This window comes from Aethalodelphis obliquidens, unplaced genomic scaffold (assembly GCF_003676395.1).
Source record: "Aethalodelphis obliquidens isolate GAN/ISIS:26980383/991018 unplaced genomic scaffold, ASM367639v1 scaffold9, whole genome shotgun sequence".
NCBI lineage: Eukaryota > Metazoa > Chordata > Mammalia > Artiodactyla > Delphinidae > Aethalodelphis > Aethalodelphis obliquidens.
Window position 1 is genome coordinate 44,943,683 of NW_020837953.1, and position 18,651 is coordinate 44,962,333.

General features: G+C 45.9%; 1 protein-coding gene across 11 annotated transcripts in view; it reads right to left on the reverse strand.

Annotated features, from left to right (window-relative positions):
- Positions 1-10,668: 10,668 nt before the first annotated feature.
- The window catches only part of KIF1B (kinesin family member 1B), a 148,025-nt gene continuing 140,042 nt past the window's right edge, over positions 10,669-18,651 (reverse strand). For 10 of the 11 annotated variants that reach the window (XM_027110228.1, XM_027110241.1, XM_027110237.1 and 7 more), the window contains 5 exons: positions 18,043-18,164; positions 16,439-16,588; positions 15,892-16,084; positions 15,566-15,684; positions 10,669-15,004 (listed from right to left, as the gene is read on the reverse strand). In XM_027110228.1, coding sequence (XP_026966029.1) covers positions 14,962-15,004; positions 15,566-15,684; positions 15,892-16,084; positions 16,439-16,588; positions 18,043-18,164 — 627 coding nt within the window. In that variant the 3' untranslated portion in view covers positions 10,669-14,961. The remainder of the gene's footprint in view (positions 15,005-15,565; positions 15,685-15,891; positions 16,085-16,438; positions 16,589-18,042; positions 18,165-18,651) is intronic. The other variant, XM_027110229.1, reaches the window with a different exon arrangement.

Consider the following 18,651-nt stretch of genomic DNA (forward strand, 5'->3'; position numbering starts at 1 on the left):
CCGCGGCTTTCCAGCGCCGGCCAATCGCAAGGAAGGGGCGGAGCCACGCGGCCACGCCATTGGTCCGCCCCGGCGCCTGTTAGACCACCCGAGGCAAATGGGCCCGCCCACCCCTAGGGCTGGCTCAGGAGAGCGCCGAGCACATCGATGCCATCTCCCCAGAGAGCGCGGGGGCGTGGCGCAGGCGCGGGACGAGGGGAAAGGCGGCGGGGGCCGGGCTCTGGCTCGGGGCAAAGGACGCGTAGGGCCTGGGCTGTGCTCCGCGGCTCGGTGCGAAAGGGTGGTGGCTCACGTCGGGCCGCGCTTTCTAATGTAGCGGGCACTTGACCGCCTGTTGTCCAAGGGTCCATCACTCTTTCCTCTCGTCGCTGCGGTGCACTCTGGGGTTGACGCGTGAAATTGACCCACCCGGGCAGGGTCCGAGGTGTATTCTTGTCCGTGGTCACGTGTGATGGGTGCCAGGAAATGTTGCTCCTCACCACGACCTTGTGTGGGACACCTTTTTCCAGGTGGAGAAACAGGCGCAGAGAGAGCAGGCGGGGAATGTCCTTGCTGGGGGCGATGGGGCCCGGCTTTGGAGGTCGTGTCACTGAACCCCTTCCCGTACAGCTGAGGAACCAGAGGCGCCGTGCTGGTGAATGGCGGTCCAGGGCATTAAATACGCATCTCCCACGTGCACTGTCCACAGTGCACGAGGCATCTTAACTCTCAGCCCTGAACCCTGCTGCCTCCAGTGCAGATGCTTGTGAACAAAGCTTAGCTCCTCCAGTGCGTTTTAGGCTTTTTGCTTTTGTGAATGCTTCATGTCACCTAACAGTGCCTTGCACATAGTAAGTGCTCAACACATGTTACATTACTAGAGTCACTGCAGCTAGTTAATGGCTAGTTAGTGGCCCAGTTGTGACTGATTCAAGGCCAAAGCTATTTCCATTACACCAATTGCACAGGTTACTTTGTAACATAGGTTTTAACAGATTCCGTTATAACTTCCATGTAAGCAAATGTCCCACTATAGCCGGGTTTTTTGTGTGTTAATTAAATCACAATATTTTTTAAGTGCAATTGTGGAATCTTACTCTGAAATTTAAAAGCGATGTCACAGTCCACTTTATCTAGTATGTAAGTATTCTACATTAGGGTTTCTCCACTAGAGACATTCTTTATGCAATTTGTTCTCTTCCTTGAGTTGCTTCCACATTTGCCTGTTTTGCACCAGCCAGACCTTACACTCCTGAGGGTATAGTTTTTCTTTTCTTTTTTATACTCCCATTGCCTGGCCCGACACTCATGAGCTGTGGATGACTCACTGCACAGATACCCGGGGCGGGGGGGTGGGCAAGCTTAGCACAGAACTTCCTCCTGTGGGCAAGGGAGGTCCCTGCCCCATGGGTTCCGTCCTTCACTTCTCTTGCGTCTGCTGCATGCAGAAATGTACAGCTATAAGCAAGCCTAATATTTATTTTAAAGCTGTAAGCGAGGTGCCCAGCTGCCCTCAGCACTTCCCTGAATGGGAAAGTGAGTACGGAGATGTGAACTGATAAGCCAGGCAAGCCAGAGAGCAGGAGCTGACTGCCACCGCGAGCCCTGCACTGAGACCTGGGCCTTAATCCCAACTCTACCAAAACAGGGCACTCGGTAGCTTTGGATGAACCAGGCTGGCAGGAATCTTGGAGCTCTCCCACCCCGGTGTCCCCAAACTCCAGTGTGCAAGGAGGCTTATTAAATGTGAATTCTGATACCACAGGTCTGGGATAGGCCAGATGTGCATTTTATCAGGACCCCCCCAGGTGATTCTGAGTGCTGGAGGAAACAATTCTCAAAGGGTGGTCAGGGGGCTTCCCTGGTGGCGCAGTGGTTAAGAATCCACCTGCCAATGCAGGGGACACGGGTTCGAGCCCTGGCCCTGGAAGATCCCACATGATGCAGAGCAACTAAACCCGTGTGCCACAACTACGGAGCCCGCGCACCTAGAGCCTGTGCTCCGCAACAACAGAAGCCACCGCAGTGAGAAGCCTGTGCACTGCAACGAAGAATAACCCACCCTCACCGCAACTAGAGAAAACCCGCACACAACAACGAAGACCCAACGCAGCCAAAAATAAATAAATTTTTTAAAAAAAAAAAAAAAAAAGGGGGGTGGTCAGGACCTCTGGAAGCCCCTGCAGGGGAAGTGGAGACAAAGCTATTTCCATGGTACCAGTAAGACATTATTTGCCTTCTTCATTCTCCTTCTCTCACAAGAGTACAGTGGAGTTTTCCAGAGACTACATCACATGTGATACGGAACAGATCAAATGTAGCAGATAAGAGAATCCAGCTGTCTTAAGCTGTAGGACATTAGAGAGATTTACAAAATTGTCAAACAATTCCACTCATCTCGCTGCATTTCCTTTGTTTTGGGAAACTGTTATTCCAAAGTTTCTGTTTTAACTTTTAAAATGGTAAATAATCATAGACATAACTCACATAAACAAAAGCTGGGTCCTCAATAATTTTTAAGCGTGTAAAGGGGTCCTGACATCAACCAGGTTTGAGAGCCACTGATCTAGCCCAACTCATATTTTAGGGATGAGGAAATTGGGGCTCAGAGAGCCGTGACCTGCTGAGTCACATAGTGACAGACACTAGACTACCTTGTGGGATGGATTGGATGCTCTCCAAGTCCCTCTCAATAAAACCTGGGATTGGGAGACAGCCTCACTGGCCGGATAGTACGTTGTCCCAGAAGTCACATCAGATGGCTTCTCAAATGATCTGGAGTGTTTTTCTTGGAAGCTGCTTGCTGGAGAGGGAAAAGCAATGGGTTTTGGTGTCAACGCTGGCCTTAGCGGGCTCCAGTTCCATTTCTTTCTAACTGTGCAATTGGGGCAAGTTATCGAATCTCAGAGTTTCCTCATGTGTGAAACAGGAATGACAAAGATCTCACAGGGTAGCTCTAGGGTTAAATGAAGCCAGTGGGACTTGTGTCTAGTACTTAGTACTCATACATTAGTTTCTACCTTTTTTTATGAAAGGGACTCAGAAAGGAGAGACATAAACCATAGTGGAAAATAGGACTGACAAAAAATTTCTCCCAGCTTCCTTGTGAAAGCTTCTGGGGAGAGAGAGGTAGAAGAACACATTTGCAGCTTCTTGCCATGCTCCTGAGTAGTTCCCATAGATCAAGCTCAGCTGGTGCAAAAATGGTCCGTTACTTGAATTGTTTGCTGTTGGAAAAATTCCCACTTGACAACACGTGCATGCATTTCACAGTATCTATCTTCCTGATCCAAACACATCATCCCAGGCGTCTTCTCCTCTTCCCCATAGTCATGACCTCTGTTCTACACCCCTTTAGGGCACCAGCACATCCTATTAAGAGTGCTTTTTTCTCCCCAGAGGATCCCAAAACAGTCTGGGAACATGCGCTCAGTCTGAGCTTGGTCCACAGGGCTGACCGATGTGACCAACTTGACCAGAGTGGTGAAACAGCCCTTTCTCTGCTAGATCTCCAGCCCAGATGATACATTTTACTTTCAAATGCAAGCACCACAGTCCCTTTTTTCACAATACACAACAGTGTGAGACAAGGACTCACCTCTGTCCTCTTCCCTTAGGCTATGTTACAGACACTGAATTACTTTCTGGTTCCACAACAGGGCCTGGGTCACTGTTTTGCCTGCTGTTGTCCTTGTTACCTCCCACTGCCTTGCAGTCCTGGCTCACAGTTTCCTCTCTTTTCCCAGGATGACTTGGACACCTCCTGCGATGTGCCCACAGTAGTGGGCTTGTCGCTGCCTTCGTTTCTATCTCCCTCACTGTGCCATCAATCCGAAAGGACAGGGACCATGTCTATCTCCTTCCTAAGTGTATTTCTATCACCTTCCAATGCTCTGCACATAACAGATGGCCACTAACTGTTGCTGTCCAATGACAGTTTTGTAAAAGGGGCACCATTCAAGCCAGTTGGTCTGGGACAGTCCTTGTTCACACCTGTCTTCTTGCATAGTTTTAATAGCAATCCTTTTCACTCTCAAAATTGTTCTGGCTTGAATGATAAATTATGTTGGTATGTTAGTTTTAAATGGTATTATTTCTTCATAGTATTGTACTTAAAGAAAAAAGATTTATTGAAGTATAATTTATATGCCAACGATTTCATACATTATAAAAGTGTACAGTTGGATGATTTTTAGTTAATTTATACGGCTGTGTAACCATCACCACAATCTTTTTTTTTTTTTTTTTGCGGTACGCGGGCCTCTCACCGCTGTGGCCTCTCTCGCCGCGGAGCACAGGCTCCGGACGCGCAGGCCCAGCAGCCACGGCTCACGGGCCCAGCTGCTCCGCGGCATGTGGGATCACTCCCGGACCGGGACGCGAACCCGCGTCCCCTGCATCGGCAGGCGGACTCTCAACCACTGCGCCACCAGGGAAGTCCCACAATCCTTTTTAGAATACTTGCATCACCCCAAAAGTTTCCAACACGCCAAAAGTGCCTGTTTGTAGTCAATCTCTGCTCCCACCCCAGCCCTAGAAACCTGTGATCTATTTAATGTCTGCACAGTTTTGCTTATTCCTAGAAATAAATGGAATAATATGTAATTTTTGTGTCTGGCTTCTTTCACTTAGCATAATGTTTTTGAGGCTTATCCATATCATTGTATTTATGAGTAGTACATTCCTTTCTATTGCTGAGTCATATTTCATTGTGCATAATTTTGTTTATCCTTTTATCTGTTGGCTATTTGGATTGTTCTAGGTTGGGCATTAAAATATAATTTATAATTAATTGTTTTGAACATTTATGCACAAATCATTGTGTGGGCATATGTTTTCATTTCTCTTGGGTAGATACTTGGGAGTGAAATTGCTGGGTTATATGCTAAGTGTATGTTTAACTTGTTAAGAACTGCTAATCTATTTTTGAAGTGGCTATACCCTTTCCCACAAGCAGTGTACAAGGGTTCTAGTTTCTCCACATCCTCGCCAACGCTTGATACTATCTTTGTGATTACAGCCATCCTAGTGGGTGTGAAGTAGTATCTCATCGTGGTTTTAATTTGCATTTCCCTAACAAGGTTGAACACATTTTCAAGTGCTTACTAGCTACTCACATATCTTCTTTGGTGAGACCTCCATTCAGATCTTTTGCTTGTCCACTTAAAATAAATATTAGAATAGACTTATATTTATAGAAAAGTTGCTCAGTTCAGAAAGTTCCCTTATATAGCCCTCACCTAGTTTCCCCTATTGTTAGCAGCTTGACACTACCATGGTATATTCGTCATAACCAAGAGTTTAGTTTAACGCTATTAACTAAACTCCAGACTTATTATTACAAGTACCACTCTTCCACTAATGTACTTCTCCTGTTCTGCTTCCATCCAGAACATTATGTCATCATGTCTCTTTAGTTTCCTCTGATCTAGGAAAATTTATTGTCTTTTCTTATTTTTTATGACCTTAACAATTCTTAATTCTAGGTCCTTTGCCATTTCCATATCCATTTTAGAGTCCGTTTGTTAATTTCTACACAAAATGCCCCTAGGGTTTTACAGGGAGGGTGCTGAATCTATAGATTTTGGGGAGAACTGCCATCTCCACTGATTTAGATCTTCGCTGCAGCAACGTTTTGTAGTCTGAGTGTATAGGCTTTGCACTTCTTTCATTAGATGTATTCCAAAGCAACTTTTGTCTTACTGTGGATAGAACCTTCCTAATTTCATTTTCAGATTGTTCATTATTGGTATACAGAAACACCTAATATATGTATGTTGATCTTCTGTTTGGAGACTTTGTTACCTGCAATCATGTCATCTGTGAGTAAACACAATTTTACTTCTTCCTTTCCAATCTGAATGCCTTTTGTTTTCTTTGCCAATGGTAGTGGCACTTTGATTGGGGTGTTCAGTCTATTTCACGTGTAATGTATACTGTCGATATGGTTGGATATACGGGTGCCATTTTGCTATGTTTTCTATGTCTCATGTCTTCCTTGTTCCTTTGTTCTCTTTTTACTGCTCTGTTGTGTTAATTTGTATGTGTGTGTACTACCTTAATCCCTAGGTTGATTTTTTTCCCCTCTAGGTTAATTTTTTAACTAAATCTTGAGTTATTTTCTTAGTGGTTGTCTAGGGATTACAATATGCATCTTTAATGTATTACAATGTACTTCAGCTTCATATTGAACATTTCTGGTAAATATAGAAACTTTACTACAATATAGCTCCATTTTCTCGCTGTCCCTTTTTGCTATTACTGTCATGTATTTTTTTTATCTGTATATTGTAAGCCCAATAATATATGTTATAATTACTAGTTCAAACAATCTTAAATTTTTTTAAGAGAAAAAATATAAAGTGTCTTATATTTAATAATGCATTTATCATTCCAGAGATCTTCATTCTCTTTCAGAGACTGGATTTCGTAGTTCAGCCTTGTAGCAAATAAGAGAGACTCAGAATCAGAAAATGCAGAGTAGCTTCAAAGAGGGCAAACAGAGCAGCGCCTCCCCAGACGCCTGCCATCCTCCAGGGGCTAACAATCGACTGCAGGGCACCACCTCCCGTGTGTCCTGCTTCCTTCCCCATATCAAAATTAGCTAATGCCTATGAAAGTTCCTTGGGAATTTCAAGTACTGTATGATTTAAGATACCATTATTAATATTATCTAATTTGAAACAAGAAACTCAGCTCAGGGAATTTGACTTTCTCAGCTAATTAGTGGCAGAACTGAACTTTAACCCAAGTCGACTAGGGCCGAGCCCAGCACTCTTTCCTCATCAGATTAGCAGGCCATAATTATGCAAACTCACAGAGACATATTTTCACAGAGAAATTGGGTATATCTGTATGTTAGAGACATTTAGTTGGCTTTAAGTGGAAAGGTAAATTGAAATGAACTTTCAATCACTAGTTTGGGAGACCAAACAGCACTTGTAATAACTTTACAGGTAGAACTTTACACAATTGCTTTCTTCAAGATAGACTTTGTACCTCTCATAACTTTCAACTTTTCTGCAACTACTTCCTTTTTCTGTTAGGCTTGGTTACAAGGAAAACCTACTATCAGATTTTGCTGCAGGAACAAATTGATTGCTCTAGTCTGAGATTTGGCAAAGGAGAAATTATGCTGAGTCAATGTGACTAAACATCTGGACACACCCAAGTTACCACTGCAAAGCATCATTTTAGGCAAACATGTTTAAATATCTAATCAAACAGCCAATAATTCTTTCTTCTATTACTAATGGTACATGCTACACGGCCTTCTCATTTCTTTGTTAAAGTGCTAACAACCAGCAAAATATACTGCTTCCCAGCATGGTTGGAAAGCTACAGCAAACTGGCTTAAGGAGAGCAGGGCTGGGACAAAGGCAACTCTCCCCAGAGATGAATGGGGTAAAGCCAGGGCTGGCTGGGGCCAGAGCTTCATGCTGACCTTTAGTTTTTAGAAAACCCTCAAATTCTTGGCTTTTAATGCTTAAGTCAACTCACATTGCTATTCATCTTCACAATTTTTTGCCTTGCTCTAATTCCCCAAATCCCAAATCAAAGCCTGGGCAGGAATTCTACAGAACAACCCTTCTCTGCAAACCTCCCAAGGCTGAATCCTTTGTTTGACTTACATAAGAGGGTGTGTAAGTAACATACTAGTTGGGATAGATTTGAAAATCCCAGCTCTGACACTCACTTGCTGTATAATTCCTGCAACTGAACTCAAATGGCTTGTTTGCAGAGTGGGTAGGAAGAGCGATTTTGAAAAAACCCAGAGATCATATGTTCTAAAGCCAGAGTGTACGCGTGCGATGTGCTCAGAAAAGCTAAAAATTTAAGACTGTGCGGAGACCAGAAGTTTTTCTCTTTTTTTTCGGCCACGCCACGCGACATGCGCGATCTTAGTTCCCTGACCAGTGATTGAATCCGCGTCTCCCGCAGTGGAAGTGCGGAGTCTTGTCCACTGGACAAGAAAAATCAGATATAAAAGTAATGCATTAAATAAACATGTACTGTTCCAAGGGACCTCCTGATGTTCTATACTGTCAGCTTTGCAAGAGCCATGGCAACGACGTGACCCTGGATGCGGCCCAGATATAAGGGACAACCCGCTTTATAAGAACTAATGCAGTTCAAACAAAAAGTCCAGTGCAGTTCAGGAAGACATGGCCTAGAGTTGACCAATGAGTCTCAGGGAAGAACCAATGACCAGGAGGACCCGCGAAGGCTCCTGTCACTTAGCTCTCTGCCTGGGTGCTGCCTACAACTTGGTGTCGCCTCCTGGTACCGCAGATAAACAGCACTGCTCCCCCAGGACCCAGGGCTGAACTCCCCTCTCATGCCCCTCCAAGCCCGCCGGCCACCTCCAGGGGATCACGCCAGCAAACTCTCTGTTCTGGTCTCGTCCCACCGCCAGGTTTTCCCTTCTAGTGCATTCATCCCCATCAGCAGACACACATGCTGGGCTATCGCCTTCCTTTAAAATAGAAACCTCTCCCTGACCCCTTGTCCCCCACCCCCCACCCCGTATTACTTACTCAGCCTCTTCTCCCACTTTCCCTGGCACCTACTCTGGGTACGCTTTCTTCCGCACCACTCGTGAAGATGCTCTACTCGCCGACGACCTCGTCAGAGCAGAGGCACTCCTGATGTCTCCTCCCATATGAAGTGAGCTCTGTTACTGGAACATTCCTGCTTCCGCCAGCTCCTCACAGAGGGCCAGGAGAGAGACGAAACTGACTGAGTTTGGGGGGAGCCCCTGGCATGGCCAGCCTGACCACTTCTTCCCTCTCTCTGGGGACCTTGGCTGCCATCAGGGAACCTCTTGGTTCACGTGGAAGCTTACGAGAAATGCAGGGTCTCAGGCCCCACCCGTGGCCTCCTCAGCCAGAATGTGCACTCAGTATGACCCACAGGGGAATCTTACGCACATTAAAGTTCACGATGCACTGCTCCCGGCCCTCTAGTTCTGAGGCTCGGTATCACAGAATTCATTTACCCACAGACAGAAGCCACATTGTCTAATCATAGCTTTAACAGTAACGAAGGTGATATTTCGATCTCCTATCTGCCTTATTCTTTTGTTTATTAGTTGGCTCTGAAACCGGGAGAAAGTGATGGCATTCACTGGCTCCCTCAAGCTTCCTAGACCTGTTGCCAAAACCTGCGGTCACTGCTCAGTTCTTATTTTAACCCGTCAGCTGCTCTTGACACGGCTATCACTTCCTCCATCTTCAAACACTTCCTTCACTTCACTGCCAAATACCACGCTCTCCTCACAGCCACTTCTCCTGGTCCCTCTGCTGTCGTCCTCTCTTCCTACTGCTCCAGGCCGCAGAGCCCTTGGTTCTCACAGCTACTCGCTCCCCGATCTCCCCACCTCTTGCCTTTATTGTCACCTTCATGGGTCAGTTTCCAAATGTGTCTCCAGCCCCCACCTCTACCCCTGAATGCGACTGCCTCATGGACCACACATGCAGGTGAACACGGCCACAACCTAGTCCTCTATTCAGAACCACCCTCAGCTCTTCTAGAACCTCCAGCCTCCTTCACCCTAGGGAACCACAAGGCCGTCCTGTTTGCTCAGACACACGTCCCGGGAGTTACCATCCTCCTTTCTCGACATGCGGTCCCTCGGCGGACTCTGAGTTCTAACAGTAAAATGTGTCCTGAATCTGGCCCTTCCTCCCCGAATCTACTGCTGCTAGTCCGAGCCTCCATCCTCCCCCCGGGACGCTGCGGCAACAACTTCCCGTTTGGCCCCCTTTCCTCCACGGGTCCCCCATCTCTACACACACAGGCTGCTCTCCACCCAGCCATCTGAATGGTCTTTTAAAACACTAGTAAGATCATGGGACTTATCTTCTCAAAATCCGCCCTTGGTTCCTTGCTATTTTGGAATCTTCTGAGGACACCGCTGCCTCAGGTACCTACTTACTCCGCGTGGAGACCTCTTTGCCCAGGGATTTGCATGGCTTACCCGTTCTTTCATTCAGGAGTCTACTCAAATGTCATCTCCCAAAAGAGGCCTTCCCTGACCACACAATCTAAAAAGACGCTTTCTTCCCATCCCTTCTAATCTTTTATTCAGCTTTTCTTTGCTCTGTAACATTTTAAATTTGTATAACGAGTGTCTTCCCTCATTGGAATGGGAGGGCCCCGGGTATAGGGCCTGCTCTGTTCGCTGCTGAATCATCAGAACCCAGCGCTTGCCGGGGACAGGTGGGCCCTCAGACATGCCCTGGACGAACTGCTGCTTTTTGCCCGAATGCCGCGCTTCCCTTCCCTGCTTCCATTTCTCCCCCAAATACCCAGGACCATGGTCCCTTCTCATTCTCTGCTCACAACAGGAACTTGTTAAATTGACACAGTGAAAATTTCAACCCTCCATCACCCACCCTACAACAACACTACAGAATCATTGGTAGGTATATAAACAGAGGCTTTAGGAGAAAAAAAAGGCGAATCTTCCACCTAAAATAGCCACTTCCCTAACCGGGAGGAAAGTACTTTCTAAGAAACAGCATCACATTAGTTATAGAATAACTGCTGCTTTGCATTATCAGAAAGGAACATGTAGGTCATAGCATGGTGACATCTGTCCCAGAAGAGTAATGTCTTTGCAAATCAAGAAAAATATTTGTGTAAATACCTTTCAAAGGGTGTAGGAATAAACGCACATCAAGAGCCTTCTGATGCACTGGTTGTACCTTTATTATTTTTACCTCGTTCACTAATAGTTCCGTGATGCAAGGTTACCATACACAGTTAGATAATGTCTGCATTGCACATCTAAGGCTATACAGCAAAAGAACCAGAATTAGTACAAATACAAGAACTATATTTACATTCTGTATACTCAGGCTCCGAACATCAGATAATATTTACATAATAAAACATGAAAATGAGAATCTGAAATTAATAATGTACATTGTTGCTAAATGTGCTCAACTCCTTCCCTGGGGAGAGATCAGTTTGCAAAGTCTTGGTTCAAAAAGGCCACTTATGCTTCATGGGTTTTGTGCATGAGGATGGTGACAAGGGACTTGAAGTCTCACCAGACAAGTACTTCAGAGCCACAAAGTCTAAGACGACTCACAAGAAGGCTGATGGATTCCTCGGGTGAACTGATGCCAGAATACGCAGCATGAAAAAAATTAACTTGAAGACATGAAAACAACACACGACGGCCAGGGTTTGGCAAGAGACCAACCTCAACTCGGACATTCCGTCTGAGCACAAGCCGTTTTGGCTAAATTTTTAATGTGAAATTTGTATCAACCCTAACTTCTTCCTTTAAATGACTAGAGGCTTTCCTAAGATTTTATGGGGCTCGAACACAGGTTTCATAAATGGCCTTTTGGAACACAACAGCAGCAGATCATCTCTCAGCTGATATCTCCATTTACTAAGGAAGCACAAATCAATACATTCCTGCTACACAGTTATGGTCTGGCCACACACTTGGGTGAATCATCACTGGCCACAGTGGACAGCTGCAGTGCACACAAGTTAGAGTCCTATTTAAATACATTCAGCAAACCTTCTGAGAGCAGCAGCAAAATTAGTCTCTTTCTTTTTAAAGAGCAGGTTAACAATCACATTTTAAAAAGGGAACCAAAAGGTAAAATGAAGGACCCAAGTCAAACAAGAAATGAACAAGCCCTGATACTGTCCAGGAGAACCCTAGTGGAACCCAGACGAGGGAATGCCAAGTACCAGCAGGTGCTACACGCTAGGTCATCCTTGCTTTTCCAGTTCAATGTGCAATTAATTATAGCTGTATAAATATACAAATACCTTACAAAATTAAATATCCCTGTAAATTAGACAACAAGCAGCAGACAACAAAGTCTTTGCTTTGATATATGTGCCAGGAGAAGTCATTTTACTTTAGGTACCAAAAGATCTTCCACAATGGCTTCATTGATTCCTTCATCTTACAAGAGCTGAAAAATCTCACCCACAATTTGAGTAGTCGTAGTTGGGAAAAATCATTTCCCTCGACTTCCCTCACATTACCAAAACGTACTGGAATCCAAGTGCTCACCCAGCTGCCAAAAGCAGCCCTTCCCTGCGCTCGTGGCTGTGTGTGTGGGCTGGCGGACCCCGCAGAGCCCGGCCTGAGAGCTCAGTGACCCCCAGGCAGGCGCGGAGACAGGAGGCTGTGAGCACTGGTCTGGTGGAAGCTGTGAGGCCATCTTTTGCTCTGGCGGGAGAAAGGAGGATGGGGGAGGGAGGGGAGGAGATGGCTACTCTAGCGCTCATTTCCCCTAAATTTGTATAAGTGTTCTTTCTTGCTTAATTATTATTTGCTCGTTTAAAGGTGTGCTTCAAGAAAAAAAAAAAAAAAGCAAACAAACCAACCCTTAAAAGGTGGTTTCCTTAAAGGTTTGAGTTCTTTCAACTTTCCTGACACTATGGCTTCCATGAAAGCCTCATAAATAATTCCTGCCATAAATTCTCTCTCAGAGCTTCAAAGTGGGGATGGACCTGCCTGGAAAGGGAACATCAATCCTGAAACTGCTCCAACTCCAATCTGAAAACAGACCCCTAGAGAAAGGGGCACCAGTGGGGGCTGTGTACCGGGGAGCCGCAGCCAAGGCCCCCACTGCCTCACAAGGCCTTCTCACCTCGGCCTCTTCTAGTGTCTGACATTCCAAAGCAAAGACTTTCCAAGCCAGTTTTGTTTAAGTTAGGATAAAAAACATCTTACTGTATCACTTGATTCTATCTCCCTCGGCTCCCCCCGGCCTCCTTTTGCCACAGACACGGGTCCTCCTATCAGACTCTGTAATAGCAGCAGCAGCCATGATTTAATTCGAAAAGTAACCTTCAAATCTCATCTTCGTTTCCCTGAAACTAGATTTAATTTCAGCCCAGGAAGCTGTCTCTAAGCACGGGCAGACCCTGGATTTGAGTGGACACTGGAAGGGCACATTGTGTCCATTAGACAAGAAACCTCTAACTACTTTAAAGTCTGAAGCACCATTTAGAAAACAAGGAACATTAGAGTTAGTGACCTATGTTTTAAGGAGAGGAAGAAAGTTAAAAAAATCTACCATAGAATTTTTCTTGATCATTTTTCAGGTAAGGTCATAGCCTTTGATTTCTAGTCTTTCTTTTGTTAAGCTCTCCGTGACTCCCTTTTCCCCTCTTTGCAAAGCAATTATGATGAACGAAGCCAGGAGATGAGCCCCTCCAGGAAGGCAGAGGCAAGGGTCTGGGTGCTGGCGAGCCTGCCCAGCACCCATCCTGCTGAGCGCACGGGCCCTTCCCCTTTGCTACCTGAGAGTCAGCACCCTCGAGGCGGAGGACCCCCGGCGGAGGATCTCCACCAAGTGGCAGCAAGCAGATACCTTCCTGAACACCTGAAGGATGGATGGTCAGAGGTGTGAGTGAGGGCAGTAAAGGATGGTACAGAACAGCCCCACGTCAACTGGCAAAGCAACTGAAGTAACTGGAGGCCTTCTCTCCCATGTCATTCCTGTGACACTTACTGCAGCTGAAAGAGAAAGAGCATCTTCCACAATGGCCTCTGGAAGCAGGCGATCCTGTTCTGTCACAGAAGGAGGCTACCGGCAGTGAGCTCCTCCTTCCTCCTCTGGCAGTACTTCCACGCACGACGGAGATAACCAAGGAGGAGACAAATGACCAGGCCTGGGGCCAGGGTTCAGGTGGACCCTCTTCTCTGCCCGGCCAGGGTTCAGGTGGACCCTCTTCTCTGCCCCCAGGTGTCCTTTTGCTCTTAGTGGTGGCAGGAAGTCCGTTATAATTCTGGGGTCCAGAAAGCAAAGCCTGCCATGTTCACTTATCTATGAGCATAGGGAGACAAGCATCATTGAAAGTGTTTTCAATTTGACAAGGATCACTGAAAATGACCTCTGGATTCAGAGGGAGACATCCAAGTTTACACTTAAGAGTTCGATTTCTTTGATCAAAGGGAGCTACAACAATCACAAGGTCACTACCTGGCATTATCATAATCATAATGATGACAAAGACCATCAAGTTCATCACCAGATAGTGAAACACTCCCTCCTTGTGGGATATTTGTATATGACATCATGGCACTAATTCCAAACTGTACCACTGTCATTACTAACTCCAAGAACAGAACTGAGACTCTGCGAGAAGAGGCTCCCTCCCAGTGGAGACAAACAGCTCACAGGGGCCCTGCTGTGAGGAACTACAAGCATCCCACTGACCCCCCACTGTCAGGCCCAAGTCCCACGGTCCTTTGAAATCCATCAGCGATAGCCTTGGCTCTTTCCTTCTTATAAGGTCAACAGCAGCCACTGTCCCAAACCTGCTGAAAAGTCTCTTCCACTAAATGAAAATTACATAACTATGTTCTAAATAAGCCCTAATTTCAGAGAATATACCTGTCCCATTTTTAAGCTCACTACAACCCTTTCCCTGAATGGAAAATGTAAGGATTAGTCATGGCAAAAAGAGACAGAAGGGGAAAAGGTTAAGTTTTTTCCTCTCAGGTTCTAAAAAAGACCAGATGTCTCTTCCTTTAGTCTCTAAGCCACCCAAGAAAAATTAAAATTATATCACAATGAAAAGAAAAAAGTATTATGTTGTCTTGAACAACAGACAGAGATATCCAAAGACAGAAGTACAGACATCAGAAGGTGGTCATATGGGGACCTATCACACAAAAGGAAGCCAAAATTCACCAAAAAATAATTGGGAGATTCACTGGATCCCCTCTGGATTTTTGTTTTTTTGTTCGTTTTCCCCCCCCTTTTGTTAGGCCACATGCTTCTAACAAGATTCTCAGCACAGGAAAAAAGAAAAGAGTACAGAGCAATGGGGACGGGGGCCAGGAGCGACAGAAAAAGTGCTGGACGAGAAGGGACGAGCACTTAAGCCACAGGATCACACACAAGAATAACCATCAAGAATCACAAAGAGGAATGAGAGGTAACACTTTCTTTATCTCTCGGAAGGCGAGTGAGGGCGCTCGGCAGTCACCTAGTACTTCGGTTGGCTTGGGCATCTGCGGGAGAGTTTTGACCTGTGGGCAGAAAAGGGATCAGAGGATCAGACAGACGGCAGGACTGGAAAACTGGATCTGGGGCTCTTGCCCTCGCAGGTATTCCTCCTCTGTGCTCCCCTCCTTGCATGTCCTCCCATCCTGCACCGCAGGCCCGGGTCTCTAAGCCCCTGAAGAAAGAGGCCGGCCAGTGGTCCTCCTCACTCTGGGGACCCTGGGACACAAGCCCTTCACAGGATCTGAGGCTGGATCATATGGCCGAATATTGGGAGACCGTTAAGGTTCTCACAATCTTCCCTTTACTCGGTCCCACAGACCCCAGCTGTAGACCCCTTAAGAATAAAAAGTCAAAGCAGGAGATTAACTGGGTACAAATGTGACCAGAGTCTCTTTAGCCATTCGGGACACCAGATGCCACCTTATGAGAAGCTGAGGCCTCATCGCCACCTTACAACCACACTTACACTCCTGTCCTTCCTCTATTTTAAACTTGTTTGCAACAAGACTTCCTTTTCTGTTTATGCTGACGTCCCTGGAACCAAAAACCAAGGAGAGGAAGCAAACACGGGAACAACTTCTTACCGTATTGTGCCAGCAAGGAGTGGGTTAAAGGCATATAACCAGTCGTTCATGTCTTTGTCATTGAGAGCCTGCAAAAGGACCCCACGGTGCTTTGTGCATACGGCAAAGGTGTTCGGTGTCTGAAAGAGACACAGGAAGATGAGAAAGTTACTATGGATACTGGACAATGGGGACCACCAGCCATATTCAGCGGGCACACGGCCCTTCACACTGAAGGTTCAGAGACACCAAATACAAAAGAGAGATTCCACACCACATGACGGAGTTCAGAACTCAACAGGGAAGGCTCTGCGTGGCAATGAAAAGCAAGAGAGGGCAGGACTGACCTTCACCATGGCCTGCTGGTCCTCACTGTATTCCACCTGCGCTGTGGACAAGTTAATGATGCCACGCTCCACCGGGTCTTTGTCACTGTTATAGATGAAGACATAGGGGCGACGGACCACGACAAAATGTTTAGCCCAGTTGCTGGAAAGTGGCTCCTTGAAATGCAGATATCCTTTCTTAGAGACCACTGAGCTGAAAAGGACAGTACAAGAGAGGTTAGTTTCTCACAAAAATAAAGTGATCATGAGGCGAGGGCCATCAAAACAGACCCAGGCCAAGTCCCTAGGCTGAACGAAACAGGCAAATGATCTACTTGGTCTAGAATCTTATCTGCTGAAGAAATGCAGCGAAAGAGCACAAAGCACCACCACCACATGCTGTGCCGGGTGGCGGTGATACACCTGGAGTGGAAACCCAACCAGCACTCTTTCACCCTGATTCCATTTGCATTAGACTGTAATGCAGACGTCATGTAGAAGAGCTGAAAGTAAATTCCTGCTAATTTGTCTTTTAATACCTGGCATCCCTGTTCAATATAGTACTCACCCTGGTCTAATTTCTTCAATATCTGGAACAAGATTGAGAAATTCATTTTTTCCTGCTCGGGCCAAGTAGGGCGTTTCCACAGTTGGGACAATCTGAAACTGTTCAAATTCTGGGCAGGGACTAGAGGCCTGGGAATTGGCTTCTGGGGTCCTTGAAAAGAGAGAGGTTAGGAAGAAAGGGGGTAACAGGTGCTTCAGTAAGGTCAATACACAACCGTCTCACCAGGAGGAACAATGCCTCTCCCTGAACACCAGGGATCTTGCAAACATCAGTTCCAGAGAGCTTGGCTAAGAAGACAAAGCTGGCGTCCGAAACGTAATCCCAAATTCACCTGGTGTCATCCTCCGGCAGTTACAAAGGAAACTCATCACTGATGACCACCAAGTCACTCAGTCTCTCTTCCTACCCTGACGCCCTCTCAACAGAAGGGTACTGAATATGAACGCCATTCCTCTATGTTTCTATTTAGTCTCAAGGCCATACCTAGGGCGCCACCTAGGGCAGTGGTTCTCAAAGTGAGGTCCCTGATCAGCAGCATCAACTTCATCTGAAAACTCGCTGGAAATTCAAATTCTCAGGCTCCAACTCAGACATACAGAATTAGAAACTCTGAATGGGGTTCAGCCACCTGGGCTTTAACAAGCCTCCCAGGTGATGCTGATGCCACTGAAGTCTGAGGACCACTGCCTGAGGGGCTGGCAGAGCAAGCAGGTTCTTCATGGGAAGAACCTGGGCCCCTGAACGGCTGTCTGGAGCAGAGCTGCTCCACCAACCAGGACCAGCTCTGAACTGATGTGAGAGAGATAATCCCTCACGCTCTGTATTGTTATCTTTGTAGAGCAGCTTAGTCTAATTAATTGCATTTCACCAATTCCAAAAAGCCCATTTTTCTCAAACTTTACCATTTCTCGAATTGGGATGCATCTTGTAATTGATGGCATGTCACATTTTAGTTGGCATTGCTTTTTCTTTTAGTGGCATATAAAAATAATGTCTTAGAGTTGATGGCATCCCAAATTCAGTTAAATTACCTGGTTGTGTTATTTTCTCCAGCCCACTGCCTCAGTGTTGATACAGGAAGATAGACAGCTGGACGATAACCAGGTGGGTTGTGACAGGTGAGCATAATGAATGGAGACAGGGCAAAGGAGACTGATGGCGCACTGCACAGCAGTGATTCTAATGATGAATTCGTGGAATCATTCATGGACTTCATCTCTATTCTTCTTACCTATATGCTTTCTTGTGTCATTAAAATATTTTTTCCAAAGTAGTTTCAAAATATTTTTCCCAGGATGGGGCTTCCTGTGTCTGATCTGACTGGGGAGACAATCAGGGGTGTGAATACAAGAACAAATCACGCAAAAGGGGACGAAGAAGAGGAGTCAGTGACTTGATGCAGAAAGTTAGTAAAACGTATGACGTTAAGAGACGTCAGCAGCATCTTCCCAGTCACTGTGACATCCAGAAAAGGCTCCCACATGTTTCCCAAGGCTGCCTAGGGGGACGGTGCTGCCCTCGGTTGAGAACCACTGAGCTAGCGGAAGGTTGGCATTTCCCTTGGTTCTTACATTAGCTTTTGTCAGTGAAATCTGAGTACTTACTTCTGATCCAAAGAGCTGCCCCTAGCATCTATCAAAGAGGGGCAGGTGGAGGAGGGAGTGAGGGTAGCACTGCTAAAACTGGACACAGAGGGATCCCGTCCGACTGGAGAGATATCAGACAACTGGAAGAAAACAGAACACAGCAAGTGAGATTCAGATGAACAAAACCACCTCTGCAGTAAGAAGCTTTGACAGCCAGTGACCTCATGTTCATAAATCCTCTTCTGTTTCAGGTCATTCAAGAAAACAATCCTTACGAATATTTTATGGCCAAAGTGTCAGAATAGGAATCAAGACATTTATAAAAGAGGCAAGGCTAGCTTTTTATATTTATAAAATATGTTTATATTTTATATTGCTACAGCTTCCTGCATTAACTAAATGACCCTATCTATATGTGCCGAGAACTAAGAACAACAGGCACTGTTCTAAGAATATGGCAGAAGCCCTGCCCTCCTGGAGCTTACACTTTAAGTGGAGAAGGCAGATAATAAACCAATCAACAAACACTTTAAGAAGTGTCAGGCAGGGATCAGTGCTACAGCAAAAAGTAAAGCAGAGAAGCAGGTTAAAAGGTTTCAGAGAGCTGCTGGCCTTACATAGGGTGGT